The sequence below is a fragment of the Endocarpon pusillum genome (assembly GCF_000464535.1).
Source record: "Endocarpon pusillum Z07020 unplaced genomic scaffold scaffold371, whole genome shotgun sequence".
NCBI lineage: Eukaryota > Fungi > Ascomycota > Eurotiomycetes > Verrucariales > Verrucariaceae > Endocarpon > Endocarpon pusillum.
The window spans coordinates 40,394-55,338 of NW_006916354.1; the positions used below are offsets into that span (position 1 = coordinate 40,394).

The following is a 14,945-nucleotide window of genomic DNA, read 5'->3' on the forward strand; positions in this document are numbered from 1 at the left end:
TTCGGAAGAGCAGGTCTTGGCAAGTCCGGCGTCCCGGACACCAAGGCTGATCTGGGTTGGAGCAGGCGGCTCTTACCGGCCACATTCCGATAGCGTAAGTAGTCATGCGCTAGTACTGCTAGTAATGCTAGTATCGGAGTCGTTGTTATGCCAAGACTTATGCCAAGCATCTACTATTACCGGCGAGCCGCACATCTCTACGGAGTAGCCCGAAGGCAAATGTAGATGGGGCTTCCGACCATACTACGTACGATATTTACGGCCTTACGTGCGTTACCTGACTCGGGTCCAATAATTAGCTTAGCATAACACGCAATACTCCCATCCATGGACAGACCTATGGATTTGTGGGCCCTGGTTGCAGCCTGTGGAGCTGTTTCTACCGTCTCTCCACTGTTGCGAACCACTAACTTACTCCATCTGCCAAATGATTCAAGCGACGAGAACGCACCCTCCAGATCAGGCATCTACTATGCGTTGAGGTTACTGGGAGACTATGAAGTTGCACACAGAAGCTGCACTCACCCTGAAGAAAGACTTTGATCGATGCTTAGATCTTGCTTCAACGCAGTTGCCAATTTCCCAATTTCCCAATATCTTTCCTCCATTCTTGCAGACCAATTGGGGAGGCGAATTATGGACAAAAAGGAATCCCCGAAGTGGTCTCCGCCCGCTTCAACGTCCAACCGACCTCTTGCCTTTTTGGGCGCTGGAGGCAGAGCAAAGAAGATAGCTTGTCTTTGGGCTTCTGCGGGATATGATGTGAACATCCAAGACTTGGACGAAGATCGATGCGATGCAGCGCTGTGGTATATAAACACAAACGCCTCGAACTTTGCAGAGCGGCTTGGTCGAGACTCCCGCCGAGTGGGCAAATGTCGAAATTTTGCAGACCTTGCATCTGCGGTGAACAATGTCTGGCTAGTGGTCGAAGCATGCCAAGGACAGTCGCAGTCGAGAATTGATATATTGGGCGAGGTAGATTCTATGTTGCCTACCGACTGCATACTTGCTTCGACCTCTTCCTCCACCTCGAACCTTATATTTGCGAGGACGACCACAAGGCGCCGGCACCTTACTTGCTATATACGCTACTCACTTCTACCGAACAATCGAGCTGTTGAACTGCTCCCTTGCCCGGAAACGGATCCAGGCGTCCTTTCTTTTCTTACCGAGCATCACCAAAAAATGGGTTTGATAACAGCAGTGTCACACGGTAGTTCGAAACGAATGGTGATGGATCGAATATGGGGCTGTGAAAAGAGAGGTCTTAACAGTGCTCGCAGAGGATGTTTCTGACCCTGAGGAAGTTGATACTCTTTGGGGCGAAATGTTCTCGGATCCAAGTAGTGGCAATAGAAGATGAATACGTTGCAGAGCGAAACCTGGAGAGCTCCTTCACATCAGACTTCTTACGGTTGAAGTATATCCAGGAAGGCAGGTTCGGGGCGGGATCGCCGAAAGGGAGGCTCAGGTTCCTGAAAGTTTCCAAATCCATTGCCAACGGGGACATTTATGTGCCAAAGACGCCATCACAACCGACATTGTTCTTCCTGGATGTGGGTGTAGGCGAAAATGTCCACTCTATGGAAGAAGCAATGACAGCCGGCAAGATCTTGACCACCACCCCAGACGGCAGGCAAATCAACACAATCGTTACCAGGCAATCCTACCCGGATGGAATCGACATTAGCCTCCAAGTTGGCCGTATCTTCTGGACCGACATGGGTGTAACAGGCTGCAAAGACGGCTCCATCATGTCGGCAACCCTCGACGGCTCCGACATCCAATACATCATTCCCAAAGGCCATGTCCACACTCCCAAACAACTCGCCATGGATCACATAAACTCCCACCTCTACTTCTCCGACCGCGAAGGCCTCTGCGTCAGCCGATGCAACTTTCACGGCTCCAACAAAACCACCCTGATCCAAACCGGCGACCCCGCAAACCCAGACCACGCAAGCGACCCTCTCCGCTTCGCACGAGCACGTTTTACTGGACGCAAAAAGGGCGCAGCAAAGCAGGCCAAGGCCGCATCTTCCGTGCCAACGTGACCACCCCCTCCCAACTGCACCCCTTCCTCCCGTCCCGACATCGAGCTCCTCTTCTCCAACCTCCCCGAATGCATCGACCTCGAAATCGAGCCAGGCTCGCAATCCCTCTGGTGGACAGACAGGGGCGAGCACCCGGGCGGGAACTCGCTGAACGTCTCGTATGTGGGCCGAGACGCGAGACCCGCCAACCCCGCGCTGGCGGTCCTGCCGGAACGGAATATCCTGACCAGACATCTGCATGAGGCGATTGGGATCCGGCTGGATGTCAGCAACCGATGTGTTTATCTGGCTGACCTGGGGGGTTCGGTGTACCGTGTTGGGATGGATGGGACGGGGAAGAGGGTGGTTTATTCGAGTGAGACGGCCTTTACAGGGGTGGCGATTGCGTATTTGGATTGATTGCTCGATGGATGGATTCAGGTTGGGGGGTTGTAATGTCTAAGTGAGGGACGAGAGTAATGTGCGGGATCGATGCTGGGATAGAAGCTTACGCGCACACACGACGAGGGAGAGGTTTTTTCTCTGCCACTACGAGAGAGTGAGTCCCCTGGGCAGAGATCGTCTGGTGCTGGAGAGGCGCTGGCTCACCCATCCGCTCGTCAGGAAATAATAAGTTTAGAGAAATAGAGAGAGAGAGACAGAAAGAAAGATAGACGGATGCAGTGAGGCGCGAAAGGGAGCAGTATAGAGACACCCTATTTGATCAGACGAGGTTTTTGTGTCCGCCTTCCACCAACGCTGGCTAGATCCCTTCATAGCGAGTCAGTGGAACAGGAGGGCCTCTATCACAAGAGAAGTCTGGAATCAACACGATTTTGAAATGGATTGTGTGTGTTTTTCCCCCCTTGCTCTGGCTCTGGAAGACTGCGGGCTCGAATTTCGCAATGCAATGCCATGCCACGCCACCAAAATGCCTTGCCATGGGCTATCGAACGCTCAGAGCCCAAATCCGCAAGCTCAAAGGCCCAAGCGTCGTTTTCCTTCCATGCTGTTGTGGTAGCCCACATAGCTCCAAGCAAAGCAGAGCAGAGCAAATCTACCACGCATCCAGTCAGAGAACTGCATGAGCCCGATGCCGCGTACGGACAGACCCTGCCACTCGGTAATCCCAGCAGCTATACCTATCGTACCACTTTCCCAGGCTGCTGAGCAACGTCCTCAATGCGATCCCTAGCCCTGTTGAAGTGACTGAAGTCTATTCCCTTCCATCATCATGCACGTCAAACCCCATTAAGTCGAGCATCATCACCTTCATCCCGAACGGTCACCTTGCTAAACCTGCCGGCCAACCCGTGATTCTCCTCATTCCCCTCGTCGTCTTCGATCCCAATCCCACCGCTGGCCCAATGATCATACCTATGCTTATCCTCCATCTCGGGCGACCGCGGTGCTCGAGCAGGCATAGGATATCCACTCCCGCCCGGATGTAACGCTTGAACATCCTCCTGGGCTCTGGCAATCTCCTCCTCCGACCTTGAACCCCATACTTCTCCTGATCGTGTCTCCTCTCGTATGGGTTCATCATTCCCGCCCCTTGCCCTGAAGTCCCGTCGTTCATTCTGTTCTTGCAGCGCTAGCAGTTGGTTCTGGTAATCAGCCAAAGCGTCGTTTCGCCGCCCTGCCTGCACCTCTCCTGGTGGGTTCATGGATGCAGAAGCCGAGGGTGGTGGCGCATTTTCCGAGACCTCATTTCTGGTTGTATCGGCACTCTTGTCTATCTCGTGAAAATCGTCGCCTCGCACTACAACTTGGCCGTCTCGGATCTTGCGCATCAGGGACAGGAACTGAGATTGCTCGAACTTGGGAGATGTTTCCCCAGCCATGGAGTTGAGTAGTCGACCGGCTGTGCGGGCGAGCTCGTCGGCATTGCGGCTGTTTTGCTCGGCGCTTCGTGTCATTTCGTGGTCGTTGTAGGATATGGAGTCAGAGCCGATGAGCATTGGTAGGTCTTCCTGTTCGAGGAAATTTGGCATTGGGGTCTGTTCGGGTGGTTCGAGAGTGGTGGGTTGACTTCTGTTGAGGTCGGAGCTTTGATTATTGAAGATGGGGTCGAGCCGGACGCCTGCTACTACTTCTGAGTTGGACAGATCTGATTGTGTCTCTTTCTCTTTAGATACATAGGCACCTTCTGCTTGCGCAAAAGCAGCTTCGAAGGCTGCGCTGTGTGCTATATCAGGGTATGCTCCCTGACGCACCTCTTCTACCGAGGAGGAAGGCAACTCTTGATAGATCCCTGGCTGCTGCTGGGCAAAATAATACTGCGACATTGGCTGGCTCTGCATGTAGCCAAGACCGGCCATCTGAGACCTCATGGGCTGTGCTCCGTTCAAACTGCTAAAAGAGTATTGTTGCTGTCGTCGCATGAAATCATCACGCCATCCGCCTGCAGCTCTTTCAACATTCGGCCGCATCAGAGGCGCTTCAGGTCGAAATTGGTTCTGCGAAATAGGTTGACCTTGAGCTGAACCCAAATATAGATTCTGAAAGTCTGCTGCCCATCGAGGCGCAGAGTGTCCCTTTTGTTGGTAGGGCTGAGGAAGTGACTGAGAAGTCTCGGAATGTAGATGAGAAGCAAACAGCGGCTGTTGATGGTACAAAGGTTGCTGAGAGCCAGCCTCGAAAGCGGCAAGCTCAGCGTCTAGAGAACCTGCTCGTGGATCTGGGGTACGGAATCCCTGCGGAAGGTGTCAGTACGACTTCAGGGGTCCATACAAACACGGAGGTGAGTCTACCTGTGCAGGGAGATGCCTTGCGCCAACGGTCCGATCTTGCTGGAGACTGCGGTCGACTTGGGAGTGATTCTTAAAGGACTGGAGGGGATTTGCTGGGCCGCAAAGTGCATCGGCCATGCTTGCGGGATACAAAGCAAGTCAAATGGGAGAAGGTAGTAAGAGACAAGTCGGGAAGACACAGGCAGAAGAAGTGAGGTTGTGGGTACAGACTCAGTGTGTGGTCACCAGAACCTCAGAACCTCAGAACCTCAGAACCGAGGCTGATGAGATGTAGATCAGATCAGATAAGATAAGATAAGATTCCCGACCTAGCCAAACGCCAAGACTTGAATCCACTGCCACTGCAGCACGCTACTAACGTACACTACCACTTGGCGAGACAGTTTTTCGCGCAGGGCGTTCGGCAACACTCAAATTTCGAACAGCTATAGCTCTACCAAAATAGCTCGAAATGGACTCAAACAAGGAGCATTCTATTCAGCAGGCCTCAAATGACGTTGATCTAGGCCTATTTGACTCAGTTCGTAAAGCTGCGAGCTATTACGACGTTCCAAATTCGACCCTGGCCCATCGACGCGCAGGGCGACCCTCTATAGCAGAAACTGATCGCATTTCACAACGGCTATCAAAACAAGAAGAAAAGTGCTGATTCAATACTTCCGAGACCTACAAAGGCAGCATTTATGCCCGAATTACGCTCAAATCCGTCGAATGATTACAAAATTGCTACTTAGCAAGGGGGATAAGATTCAATTGGGCAAACACTACGTGGAGCGTTTAATAGCTCGCCATCCAGAGCTTAAAACGCGGCGAAATCGACTAATGGATATCAAACGACTCATGGCCCTTGATTCTAGCGTTATTAAATGCTTTTTTGCCGAATTTAAACAGCTCTGCAGCTAAAACGCAGTTGAGCTGCAAGATATCTACAATATAGACGAAACAGGGTTTCAGATAGGGCAAATAGCGTCGAAATACGTTGTTTTTGACCCTGCTATAGGTCGCCCAGTGGCTCCAGCATCAGTTAATACTCAATGGGTCTCTATTATCGAGTGTATAAATACAGAAAAGGCTATTAAGCCCTATCTTATCTTTACTGGCAAGAATCCTGAGCATCATATGTTTCCAGAGCATGAGGACCTCCCTAACGTTATATAGGCCTTTTCTCCTAAGGGATGGACTGATGAAGGAATCGCCTGATTTGAACCCTATAGAGAGCATCTGGAGGTTGTTGAAGCAGAGGCTAAAGAATCGAGGCCTTATTACTGATCCAGAGGAGCTGCGGCGAGCAATTGAGGAGGAGTGGGATAAAATCACTCTGGAGGAGATCAATAAGGCAATTGCTACGATGCCCAAAAGAGTAGCTGCCGTAAATGAGCGAAATGGTTTTCCTATACTATTTTGAAGATAGAAGTAATAGAGTGGAGTGGGACTTCCGTCCCACTATTTTCGGCACCCAGCTCCGGTCCTAACCATCTCTATAGCACTCCGAAGAAGCTAGATGAAATTCGAGAGCTTCAAGCGCAAATTGAGGCCAAAGTTAGTCCTCGAACTCGACGCTCTGTACGCAAGCTCAGCCACGCAGCTATTCAAGAGCATGCTGGCGCGCAATTGCTTCAAAATGAGCTCAACAATTTACGCAAGCAATCTCATCAGCAAGAGGTCAAAAAGCGCTCAAAACGCATGCTAAAAGAGAGGGTGCAGCGTTCGTGGAATCTTGAGGAGGTCAGGGCTGCCAAAGAGGGCAGAGCGCCCTCCAGGGTGCAAATTACGCACCGTGGAGAGGATTCGTTACGCATAAGAATTCTCTCAGATAGGCTTAAATAGGAAGTATCGTCAGCTTCATTATTTCCTTAATTGGACGTGGATGTTGGGCCATTTGAGTGATAGAATTACTGCGTGAAGTGTGTGCAAACTGTCTCGCCAAGTGGGGTGTCTCGCCAAGTGGTAGTGTACGTTAGTAGTATTAGAGGCCCTTTGAACGGTGCGTAACTACCATGTACTGTCCATGAAAACTGTTCGGCTTCCTTCCCATCAGAAGCTCGTCGCATCCATTCCCTCATCGAGTCGGCAGCTGTGCTATTCAGTACGTCTAGCCTCCAACCTCAGCACCAGAATACCCATGGACCTCTGTCGACACCATTTCCCAGCTCAAAGCCATCCACCACCGTAGGTGGGCCACACCTCCAATGTCTGCCCATCATGATCTTTCCGCCTGGTATGATGACACCTTCGTAGATATATGCATAGCCGATGTCCTCCCAAGCAATCTCTTCTGGTGGGTGCAGGTTATCCTCCATCTCTGCAATAAAGTCCCTAGTCAGGTATGCTGGACCCAGTGGCCCCTTCAATTCTTCTCGAGCTTCAAGCTCCTCTCTCATCGCCTTCTCCTCTTCTTCGGAACTGGCTGGTACTGCATCATCTATCACCATCTGTGCTGGGTTCTGAGGCTGAGGCTGAGGCTGGCCCTGGTCTTGTGCCTGCATCTGGTCGAAAGCAGTTGACTGTTCGGCAACCCCTTCCTGGTTCATGTTCGGTGCTTCAAGAGCAGCAATGGGCTCAATCTGGTCGAAAGGGTCGTCATTCTCAGGTGAGTTCACATCCAGAACAGCAAGTAGGTAACGCGGCGTCGGTTGATACATTACCATTACAATCCTCCTCCAACCAGGGATCTCTTTCTGCGCCGGAAGCGGATGAATGACCCCTCTTACTCGTAGTGACTTGTATGCTGGATACATGTCTGGATGGCTCGTAGGCGAGAGGAAGGGGGCAATACCACGAATGTACACATGGCCACTATCTGCATCTGCATGCGGCGTTGTTGACTCGACTATTGGTATCGTTGCAAATATAGGAGGCCACCATCCACGTTGTGTAGAATTGGTGGCTTGAAGATCCAGTGTTAATGGATGGACACCGTCCTTGCCATACTGGAGCATCCAATCCTCTGCACAGGTTTGATGCTCCTCAATGTCTGTTATGTACCTGGGAGTAGGATGAGTGCAAGAGTAGTGCCCGTGCCAATGTGCTTGGACTTCTGCCGGTTCTTGGATTGCTCTGTCCCATGCTCGCGGTGCATGATTTCGTCGAACCAACATACGAGCCATTTCCCCATAGGTAGGGACAGGATTGGTGTACAATCCCGTAGCGTTGTATGCTAGGTGGCCATTCCAGAAGTTACGTATGTGAAGCAGGGCTTCGAGATCAAGTCTCAAGTCTCGTTTTTGGGGTTCAATGTCTTGAACCTGGGACTCTCGTGCATAATATATTGTTCTCAAAGGAAGTGCATAAAGATATATTATCTTCAAGTCATAGTTGTCACGTGAAGCCTTTGTCTCGACTGCAAAATCAGAGCTAGGGTGGAGTACCAGGTGGGAGAAGACAAGCTGTAACGCGGCAAAGAGTCCATTCTGTTTGCCGTACGGTACAACATCGTAAGCAAAGAAGGGTGACGACAGGAACTCTTCCATGTACGGAGCACTCTTGGGACTAGAAAGTACTTCCAGGTTTCGTGAACGAGTACGTTTCGGACCGTGTGGGCTGTGATATGTCTCTGTACAGGAAGTAGGTCGTCAGCACATGAAAGATAGGGATTGATAATCACTTTAGATGCTCGCTCCCGCAGCGCATCCGTCCCCAGCTCAGCGTGCCGCTTAGGAATCGGTGTGGGTGATATGATACTTACCCAGCACCATGTCTCTCAAAACCTCTAGAGCGGCTCTAGACCGAGCTGTACCTATGCTCGCGAAGGATGGAAATTTTCTCAGTACCAATTCACGAAGCTGATAGGCAACACGGAACTCATAAGGGCCTTCGATGATAGGATGATCATAGCGAGCCAAGAATCGTGTCCGCCAGACAGTTGACTTCTCAAGGACAGTAGCTGTTGCGAAATCCTTGCAAGTCAAGACGAAGTTCATAAGATCAGCATCGTCTGCAATCCTGATTGCAATCAATTCCACGATCTACAAAGTGGTCAATGTTAGCGCAGGCGAATTAATGCAATTAAAATCAATCGTCTTACTTCAAGGGGTAGAAGATATTGGATAGAGAAACCCTCGACTGCGGTATCGGGTTTCGGATGGGCCGTGTTCGTATTGGATGCAAAAGGGTCCATGTCGATGTCCATGGAAGACGTTAAGGATATGTTGTCGCTGAGCTCAGATTCGTCATCACCAAACATGGCTCTCTCTGCTGTCTGAATACTGTCAAAGTTCCAATTTCGAAGGAATTGAGACGTTATAGATGACCGGGGATGTTGTTTTCCAGTCATCGAAATGCAATGAAAAATGCTAGTGATCAATCACGATATTGTGCCTATCCCTCGATCTGTCGACCACTGTAAACATCAGGTCAACCAAAATCGAGATTTGCTGACTTGCTGGAACAGACTGGAGTGACTTGTCAGCAATGTAGGAGAGGCAATTTTACATATTTATGAGCTCACACTTAGATGAAGTTCAAAGTCAAAGAGGATAAGAGCCTTACTATGTAATAAAAGCCACTAACACAAATCGAATTGATTGTAGAGAGTGCCACATCAATAAATAGGTTCGAAGGGAACGAGCACGGGTCTCCACATCTAAGAGGGTATGCCAAATTCACGAGAATTCTAAAGCGATGCCGGCAAGCTTGAATATCAAGTGGATACCACCATTCAGAACTCACAATGGTACTGGGAGCCAGAAAGGTTGTGAAAAGCTCCTTAGATCTTTGCTAAATTATGCCGGAGAAGCTCTTTCCCAAGCGATCTGTCATGCAAATATCAGACCATAAACAACGAGAACAGTCAGCCCAAGCATGCTGGAGGCTGCGGCGCCAACTCTTTGAGCGACGCCAGTTTGCGAGGACTGATTTGTAGCCGAGCCGGCTGGGCTTGACATTGATTCTCGAGCAATGACATAGATTTCCCCGGTTGCATCGGATGTCATGAACAGCCTGCCTTGGGCGTCGAAAGCAAGACCGGCTGGCCTGAAACAGTTGTCAGGACATGCATCATTATCGACGTTTGCGAATATGTCTAGCGCAGCAGTCTTGTTGTCAGGAGCTGCAACAGGCTCCCCATTTTCGAAGGAAACCATCGCCAGCTTATAACCGCTCGGTACGTCTCGATTCCTGTGATGGCTTAGCATATGGAAGCAGACCCAATAACTATCAAAGATCGCATACCAGCTACCATGGAAAGATATCCATGCCTCGGTACCACTGTTGTTGAATTTGATGTCGAGGGGCGCTTGGTGAGCAATGAAAGTAAGTCTAGGAGGTATTTGGGCAGCGCAATAAGTGTCGTTGCCACCGTCTCCATCAGCAGCAAACTGTGCTCCAACCGGTAGATTGGCGTTTGGTAGTAGAGCTTCGGATTCCCATACAGCATAGCATTGTGGATATCCATAGTTGCCTCCTTGTCGCTCGTACTCGGTACCATTCAGATAGCCATGAAAATTCAATTCTTCGCCCGGATTATCCTGTCGAATGCTAGCACCATCTCTTCGCAGGTTATCGGCAGAATTCTCCACACTCCAGATGCCCCCTGTAATGGGGTGCTCCGCGACGCCTACAGAATTTCGAAGACCCCAACCGAGGCGAAGGCCGTCACTCGCGTAAGTATAGTTCTGGTCGTCTGTCAGGTTACCGATGTTGAAAGCTCTAAGTTGACTATGTCCGGATGTAATGTCGGCGGCTACCGGGTCAATGTTCGAGTCGCTGCCACGACTGATGACCAGGGTATCGTTGACCATCTCCGAGAGGAGCAGCGTTCGGGTACGATGGTCAGAACCACTCATTGCTCCCACCAAAGTACGCTGCTCTGAAGCAGACTGTGACGCGGGATCATACGTCCAAGAGAAAACAGATTCCATAGAAGAAGCATAGAGAACAGTTCCATCATTAGAGATGGCGATCCCATGATTCACCTGTGCCCAGCAATGAGCCATTGCATACTTGTTCAATGGAATTACGCTTACACCTTGACCACGAACCACTGTCCTCCTGCTTGCTTCTCCGACACATATGCCACCGCCATCGTTTAAAGTAAGGGCAGAAATTGCAGGATCATCACCTCTGGATGCCTCCACGACCAGAAGATGCCCAGCTCTGTCGAATTGAATTCCGCGGGGTCTTGCTAGGCCAGTTGCCACCAAACCTACTTGGTATCCAGAGGCAACAGTTGCCGAATATGATGGTCTTAGAGAACTCAGGCAAGTTGTTTGCGCAGTAGCCAGAGAAAGAAGGGCAGTCGATGCCAGAATAAAGTATGTATGTGTCATCTTACAGATGGAGACCTTCACCAAGGACGTATCCAAGGCAAACGAGGCAGGTTGTTTGGGATTGTTTGCTGTCTACCCATCTTGTATGGGACTCTGCAACACAAGTTACACGATGGAACGGTGGAACCATCGTCCACATCCAAGTACGTGTTTCTCTCTTGTGATTGAAGTCGTCGTAATGGCGCTGTTGATCTCACTTGGCATCTTGGAGTGTTGAGCGTGACATTTCAAATGCGTGAGATAATCTAGCAAGCTAGGGCTTGGGTGACTCTCTGGCTTTGACCAAAGTATGTAATAATATTATGTCTACCACCGTTCATGCCCTGCATTGTATACGCAAACCCCTGTTCAGCTGCAAGGTGGGTACCACGTTACAAGTAAGCATGATTTGGATTATTGATGACAACGACTGGAGCTGTCAGAAACACAAATCTATTCAACCAAGTTCGCTTTTTTCTAGTCAACCGTTCATTACCTTCCAAGACGAGGACCCGGAGTGAACAGACACTGGTGCCATGTGGTACATGACAGATATCCACAGCGTGCCACCCGTACGCCAAGTACCCAAGTGAGAGGACTCTTCCACGCCAATAAGAGGCTCAATAGCGGCCAAAGCCATTACCAGAATCACATTCCATCAGACCATCGTTGCCGCATCTTTCCTTCCACGCCGATGATGGAACTGCCAACCTAGATGAGTTTCCGAAGGAGAAGGAAAATGACCACCAGCTGCAACTGGTTAGGTCGCGTGCGATAACCAAGGTCCACCATGCGTAGTCCAACCCATTTCTCCTATTTTCGCATGTCGCTAAATGCATCTCAAACGCCGTAATGTACATCAATGAAGTTGGCCTCAGTCATGTCAAGCTGCTGTGAGTCATGCCACTGTCATCAAGTTCATGTGCCCAAGTCTATCTGGTTCGTTGTTACTGCCAGCCAATGACCCTTCCATATAACTGTTCACGCTGGTACTCTTCACGAGAGGAGGTTTCTGAGAGATTGGAGGAGATATTGGAGATGGGCTTTGAGGTCTATTGAATATCTGACTGAAAGGGGGATCTTGAGGCTCTTTTGGGGTCCGATCAGGACTTGCAAGGACATCTTCTGCCTTACGAACAAGGTCCTTGAGAGCTCTAGTAGCTACACCTGCCCTGATGACAAGATCACGTAGGTCCTGCGTATCGAAAGGTAGCTTTGGAGGTTGGCCCTGATCTTCGAACGGGGAAGACTCTATACCGGTACGGTTCTGATGAATTGTCTGGAGGAAGGACTTGGCCTGCGCCAAACTCTCCCCACGGGGCCGTCCGGTTGCCGGTGTTGTGGGTGCTGAGTTTAAGATTGCATTGATGAATGTTTTGTGTTCGTCCTCGGTATTGAGGAAGTGCGGCTGATTTGGCGAATGAGGAACAAATGTATCCACGTCAAAATCATCAAAGCCATTGGAGAAGCCGGGCGAGAGGGGTGGCACGAACTCCTCGTCATCCTCGTTCAGGGTGGCCAAATTGATGATGTTTTCTGCATCATCCCATAGATGATGTGAAGGCCCTTTCATCAAGTCCAACAAGGTGCCTTGGTGTTTGAGCCTCTTAAGTTCCTCGACAAGCAGCATAAATTCTTGCACCTGACCAAACTGGCCATGGACGCTTGCCTGCCGGTCGATGATGGCTTGGGGCACTTTCATCCCTGCTCCTGATCTCTCAGGAACCTGCTGGGTATCACATTCTTCAAGCTCGTCGAATTCGAAGTCGTCTGTCCATTCCTCGCTCACACCTTTGTTGCCGAGGCCCCAGGTACCGAACTTGGCTGGTGGGTACCCAGGATCACTGTCTAGGTAAGACTCCTTGGCTGCAGGGACGCTCTGGCTGCGTAGATGAAGAGCATTCGGTGCGCGGCGTCCAGGTGCGCGGCTCCCACGGCCGTCATTGCTCTGCTTGCTGTGCATCGTCCGGGGTCTAGGGCTTGAGCCATGCAGTGAGTCATGGTCAGATCGCTGTTGTTCCGACCAGTCGAAAATTGACAAGCGTTTTTCTTCACGTAGGTCGTCAAGACCCTGCCTGAGCGGTAGAGGTGGATGTTGGTGTGCTGGTAGCAGCGGCGGGCTGAGCCTCCAGGAAGTGTACTGAGGCAACTCAGGACTTACCGGTCTCCATGTAGCAGTCGATTTGGCACAGAACTCGTCGTCCCAAAGATCCCCATCAAGACAAGTCGTGCCTTCTTTCTGAGCTGTGGTTAGCTCTGTGGTTAGCTCTGTGGGATTCTTTTCATGCTGCTGGACATCAGGATAACGTGTCGAAAGAGGCGAAGAAGAAGAGAAGTCTCGAGCCTGTGACTGGCTCTCTCGAGCAGCAACGGGAGTGGCAAAAGATTCAACAACTTCTGGGTTGCTAGAATGGTCATCTCTTGGTGTAGAGAGGCTTTCTAAACTATCCAGAGAAGTTTCGTCATGCTGTGACGGTTCACTAAATGAACCCAGTGGTATGAGATCTTCGAGGGATAACAAGGTTTCTTTTTTTGTTTTGGGACCAGGGGAATCGTCAAACAGTCTTTCAATCTCTAGACCGGGAAGATCTGAGTTACTGCTCGTTGTAGCCCTTGTTGCCATTGAGTCGTATGCGGTATCGCTCTGAAATTCCATTGAGTCTTCATCTCCTGAAGAAAACAGTCGTTCATTTTCGGAGCCAGAAGTTGTTGATGTCGGCTCAGAAAGATTCAGAGACGTTCTCTGAAGTGAACACGATGACGGCCGCAGAGCGGAAAAGGGTGGTTGAGGATCAGCTTCTGGTGGGGGATCCGGAGAAGCATGAGGGTCAGGTTGAGGTGTGTGATAGCCCTGAGAACAGTCCAACATGGCCACTCAGCCCTGCATTGGCCGGTTTGTAGACTCTCAGTGCTGAAGCTCGGCGATTCCAATACTGGGAGATGTTCAGGCAGTTGGATACCAAGGGTATCAAGCCCTTACTATTGGATTGTCATAATGGGTGATGTTCGCTCTGCAATCGTATATGTGCGACTTCTCCAGAGTTGCCCGTCGAGGAGAAATTGGAGGGCCCGCGGGAACAAAAGAGATGGATGCCGATACCTCAGCCTTGAGAGTTGGGTTTACTGTAAGATTATCGCGCAACGCCGCCGCACTACGGTACAGAATAACTTAACTTACACCTTAACTAAACAATTCCTGCCTCGCTAACTAGACCCATTTGGCGGAATGCGGCGGAGGATCTCCACAAATTTAAGCCCTGTTCAGGGGAGCGACTAGCCCTTTAGCATGCCCACGCATGCCCACGCATGCTCATGCTCAAGCTCTGCCGCATTGTCCGCGCTCCTCACTGCCAACCTATCCCCTAACCGACCTGAGTTCACAAGATCCTGGACAATAGACACCACCTGCCAGGTTCGATGTCCCTAGCCAGTAGTCGCGGCGCGTCTCTGCCTATCACCATCTCCGCCAGTTTCCAGGCTGAGGTCATCTCGCTCTGTGACAGACTTGCTGTCCCTCACTCAGTTGTCCTTTCAATCTACGTGGCACAGGACCAAGAAAACGATTGCTGTTACAGTCGGTATGCAAACGGGCTTTGCAAGTAGTAATTGTCTGGTCGCGGATAGTGCCTGAATGATGTGACTGCTCCCCTGCCGGAGACGGCTGGGTACCATGCTCTACTTATGCTTAAGTCGCTAAATCTGAAACCTCAAACATCAGACGCTCGGAAAACATCTCCTCCTCGAGTTCGGTACCGTGTGGGAGCCTCTGTTACTCCGTATTCCTACTGCCCACAAAAGTCAGATTCTAGGTGTCGCATTGGTTCCCGGGAGGAACTTTGGCTCCGACGTATTGGTTTGCTTGCCACGCTGCCGCTGGCTCCTGCGAGGGGTGAGGTAATTTCTGACAAGCT

General features: G+C 50.6%; 5 protein-coding genes across 5 annotated transcripts; 1 reads left to right on the plus strand and 4 right to left on the minus strand.

Moving 5' to 3' along the window:
* Nucleotides 1–636: 636 nt before the first annotated feature.
* On the plus strand, nucleotides 637–2,057 carry EPUS_05985 (uncharacterized protein; the record flags this gene model as incomplete). The annotated part of the gene is made up of 2 exons (XM_007804981.1): nucleotides 637–1,233; nucleotides 1,287–2,057. The coding sequence occupies 2 exons, from the start codon at nucleotides 637–639 to the stop codon at nucleotides 2,055–2,057; spliced, it is 1,368 nt and encodes a 455-aa protein (XP_007803172.1).
* A 1,220-nt stretch (nucleotides 2,058–3,277) lies between these two features.
* Nucleotides 3,278–4,906, minus strand: EPUS_05986 (uncharacterized protein; the record flags this gene model as incomplete). Its single annotated transcript, XM_007804982.1, has 2 exons — nucleotides 3,278–4,732; nucleotides 4,790–4,906. The coding sequence occupies 2 exons, from the start codon at nucleotides 4,904–4,906 to the stop codon at nucleotides 3,278–3,280; spliced, it is 1,572 nt and encodes a 523-aa protein (XP_007803173.1).
* Nucleotides 4,907–6,894: 1,988 nt separating this feature from the next.
* EPUS_05987 (uncharacterized protein) lies at nucleotides 6,895–8,972 on the minus strand (the record flags this gene model as incomplete). The annotated part of the gene is made up of 3 exons (XM_007804983.1): nucleotides 6,895–8,342; nucleotides 8,475–8,754; nucleotides 8,814–8,972. The coding sequence occupies 3 exons, from the start codon at nucleotides 8,970–8,972 to the stop codon at nucleotides 6,895–6,897; spliced, it is 1,887 nt and encodes a 628-aa protein (XP_007803174.1).
* Nucleotides 8,973–9,543: 571 nt separating this feature from the next.
* EPUS_05988 (uncharacterized protein) lies at nucleotides 9,544–11,055 on the minus strand (the record flags this gene model as incomplete). The annotated part of the gene is made up of 2 exons (XM_007804984.1): nucleotides 9,544–9,904; nucleotides 9,959–11,055. The coding sequence occupies 2 exons, from the start codon at nucleotides 11,053–11,055 to the stop codon at nucleotides 9,544–9,546; spliced, it is 1,458 nt and encodes a 485-aa protein (XP_007803175.1).
* Nucleotides 11,056–11,932: 877 nt separating this feature from the next.
* EPUS_05989 (uncharacterized protein) lies at nucleotides 11,933–13,903 on the minus strand (the record flags this gene model as incomplete). Its single annotated transcript, XM_007804985.1, has 1 exon — nucleotides 11,933–13,903. The coding sequence occupies one exon, from the start codon at nucleotides 13,901–13,903 to the stop codon at nucleotides 11,933–11,935; it is 1,971 nt and encodes a 656-aa protein (XP_007803176.1).
* Nucleotides 13,904–14,945: the final 1,042 nt, after the last annotated feature.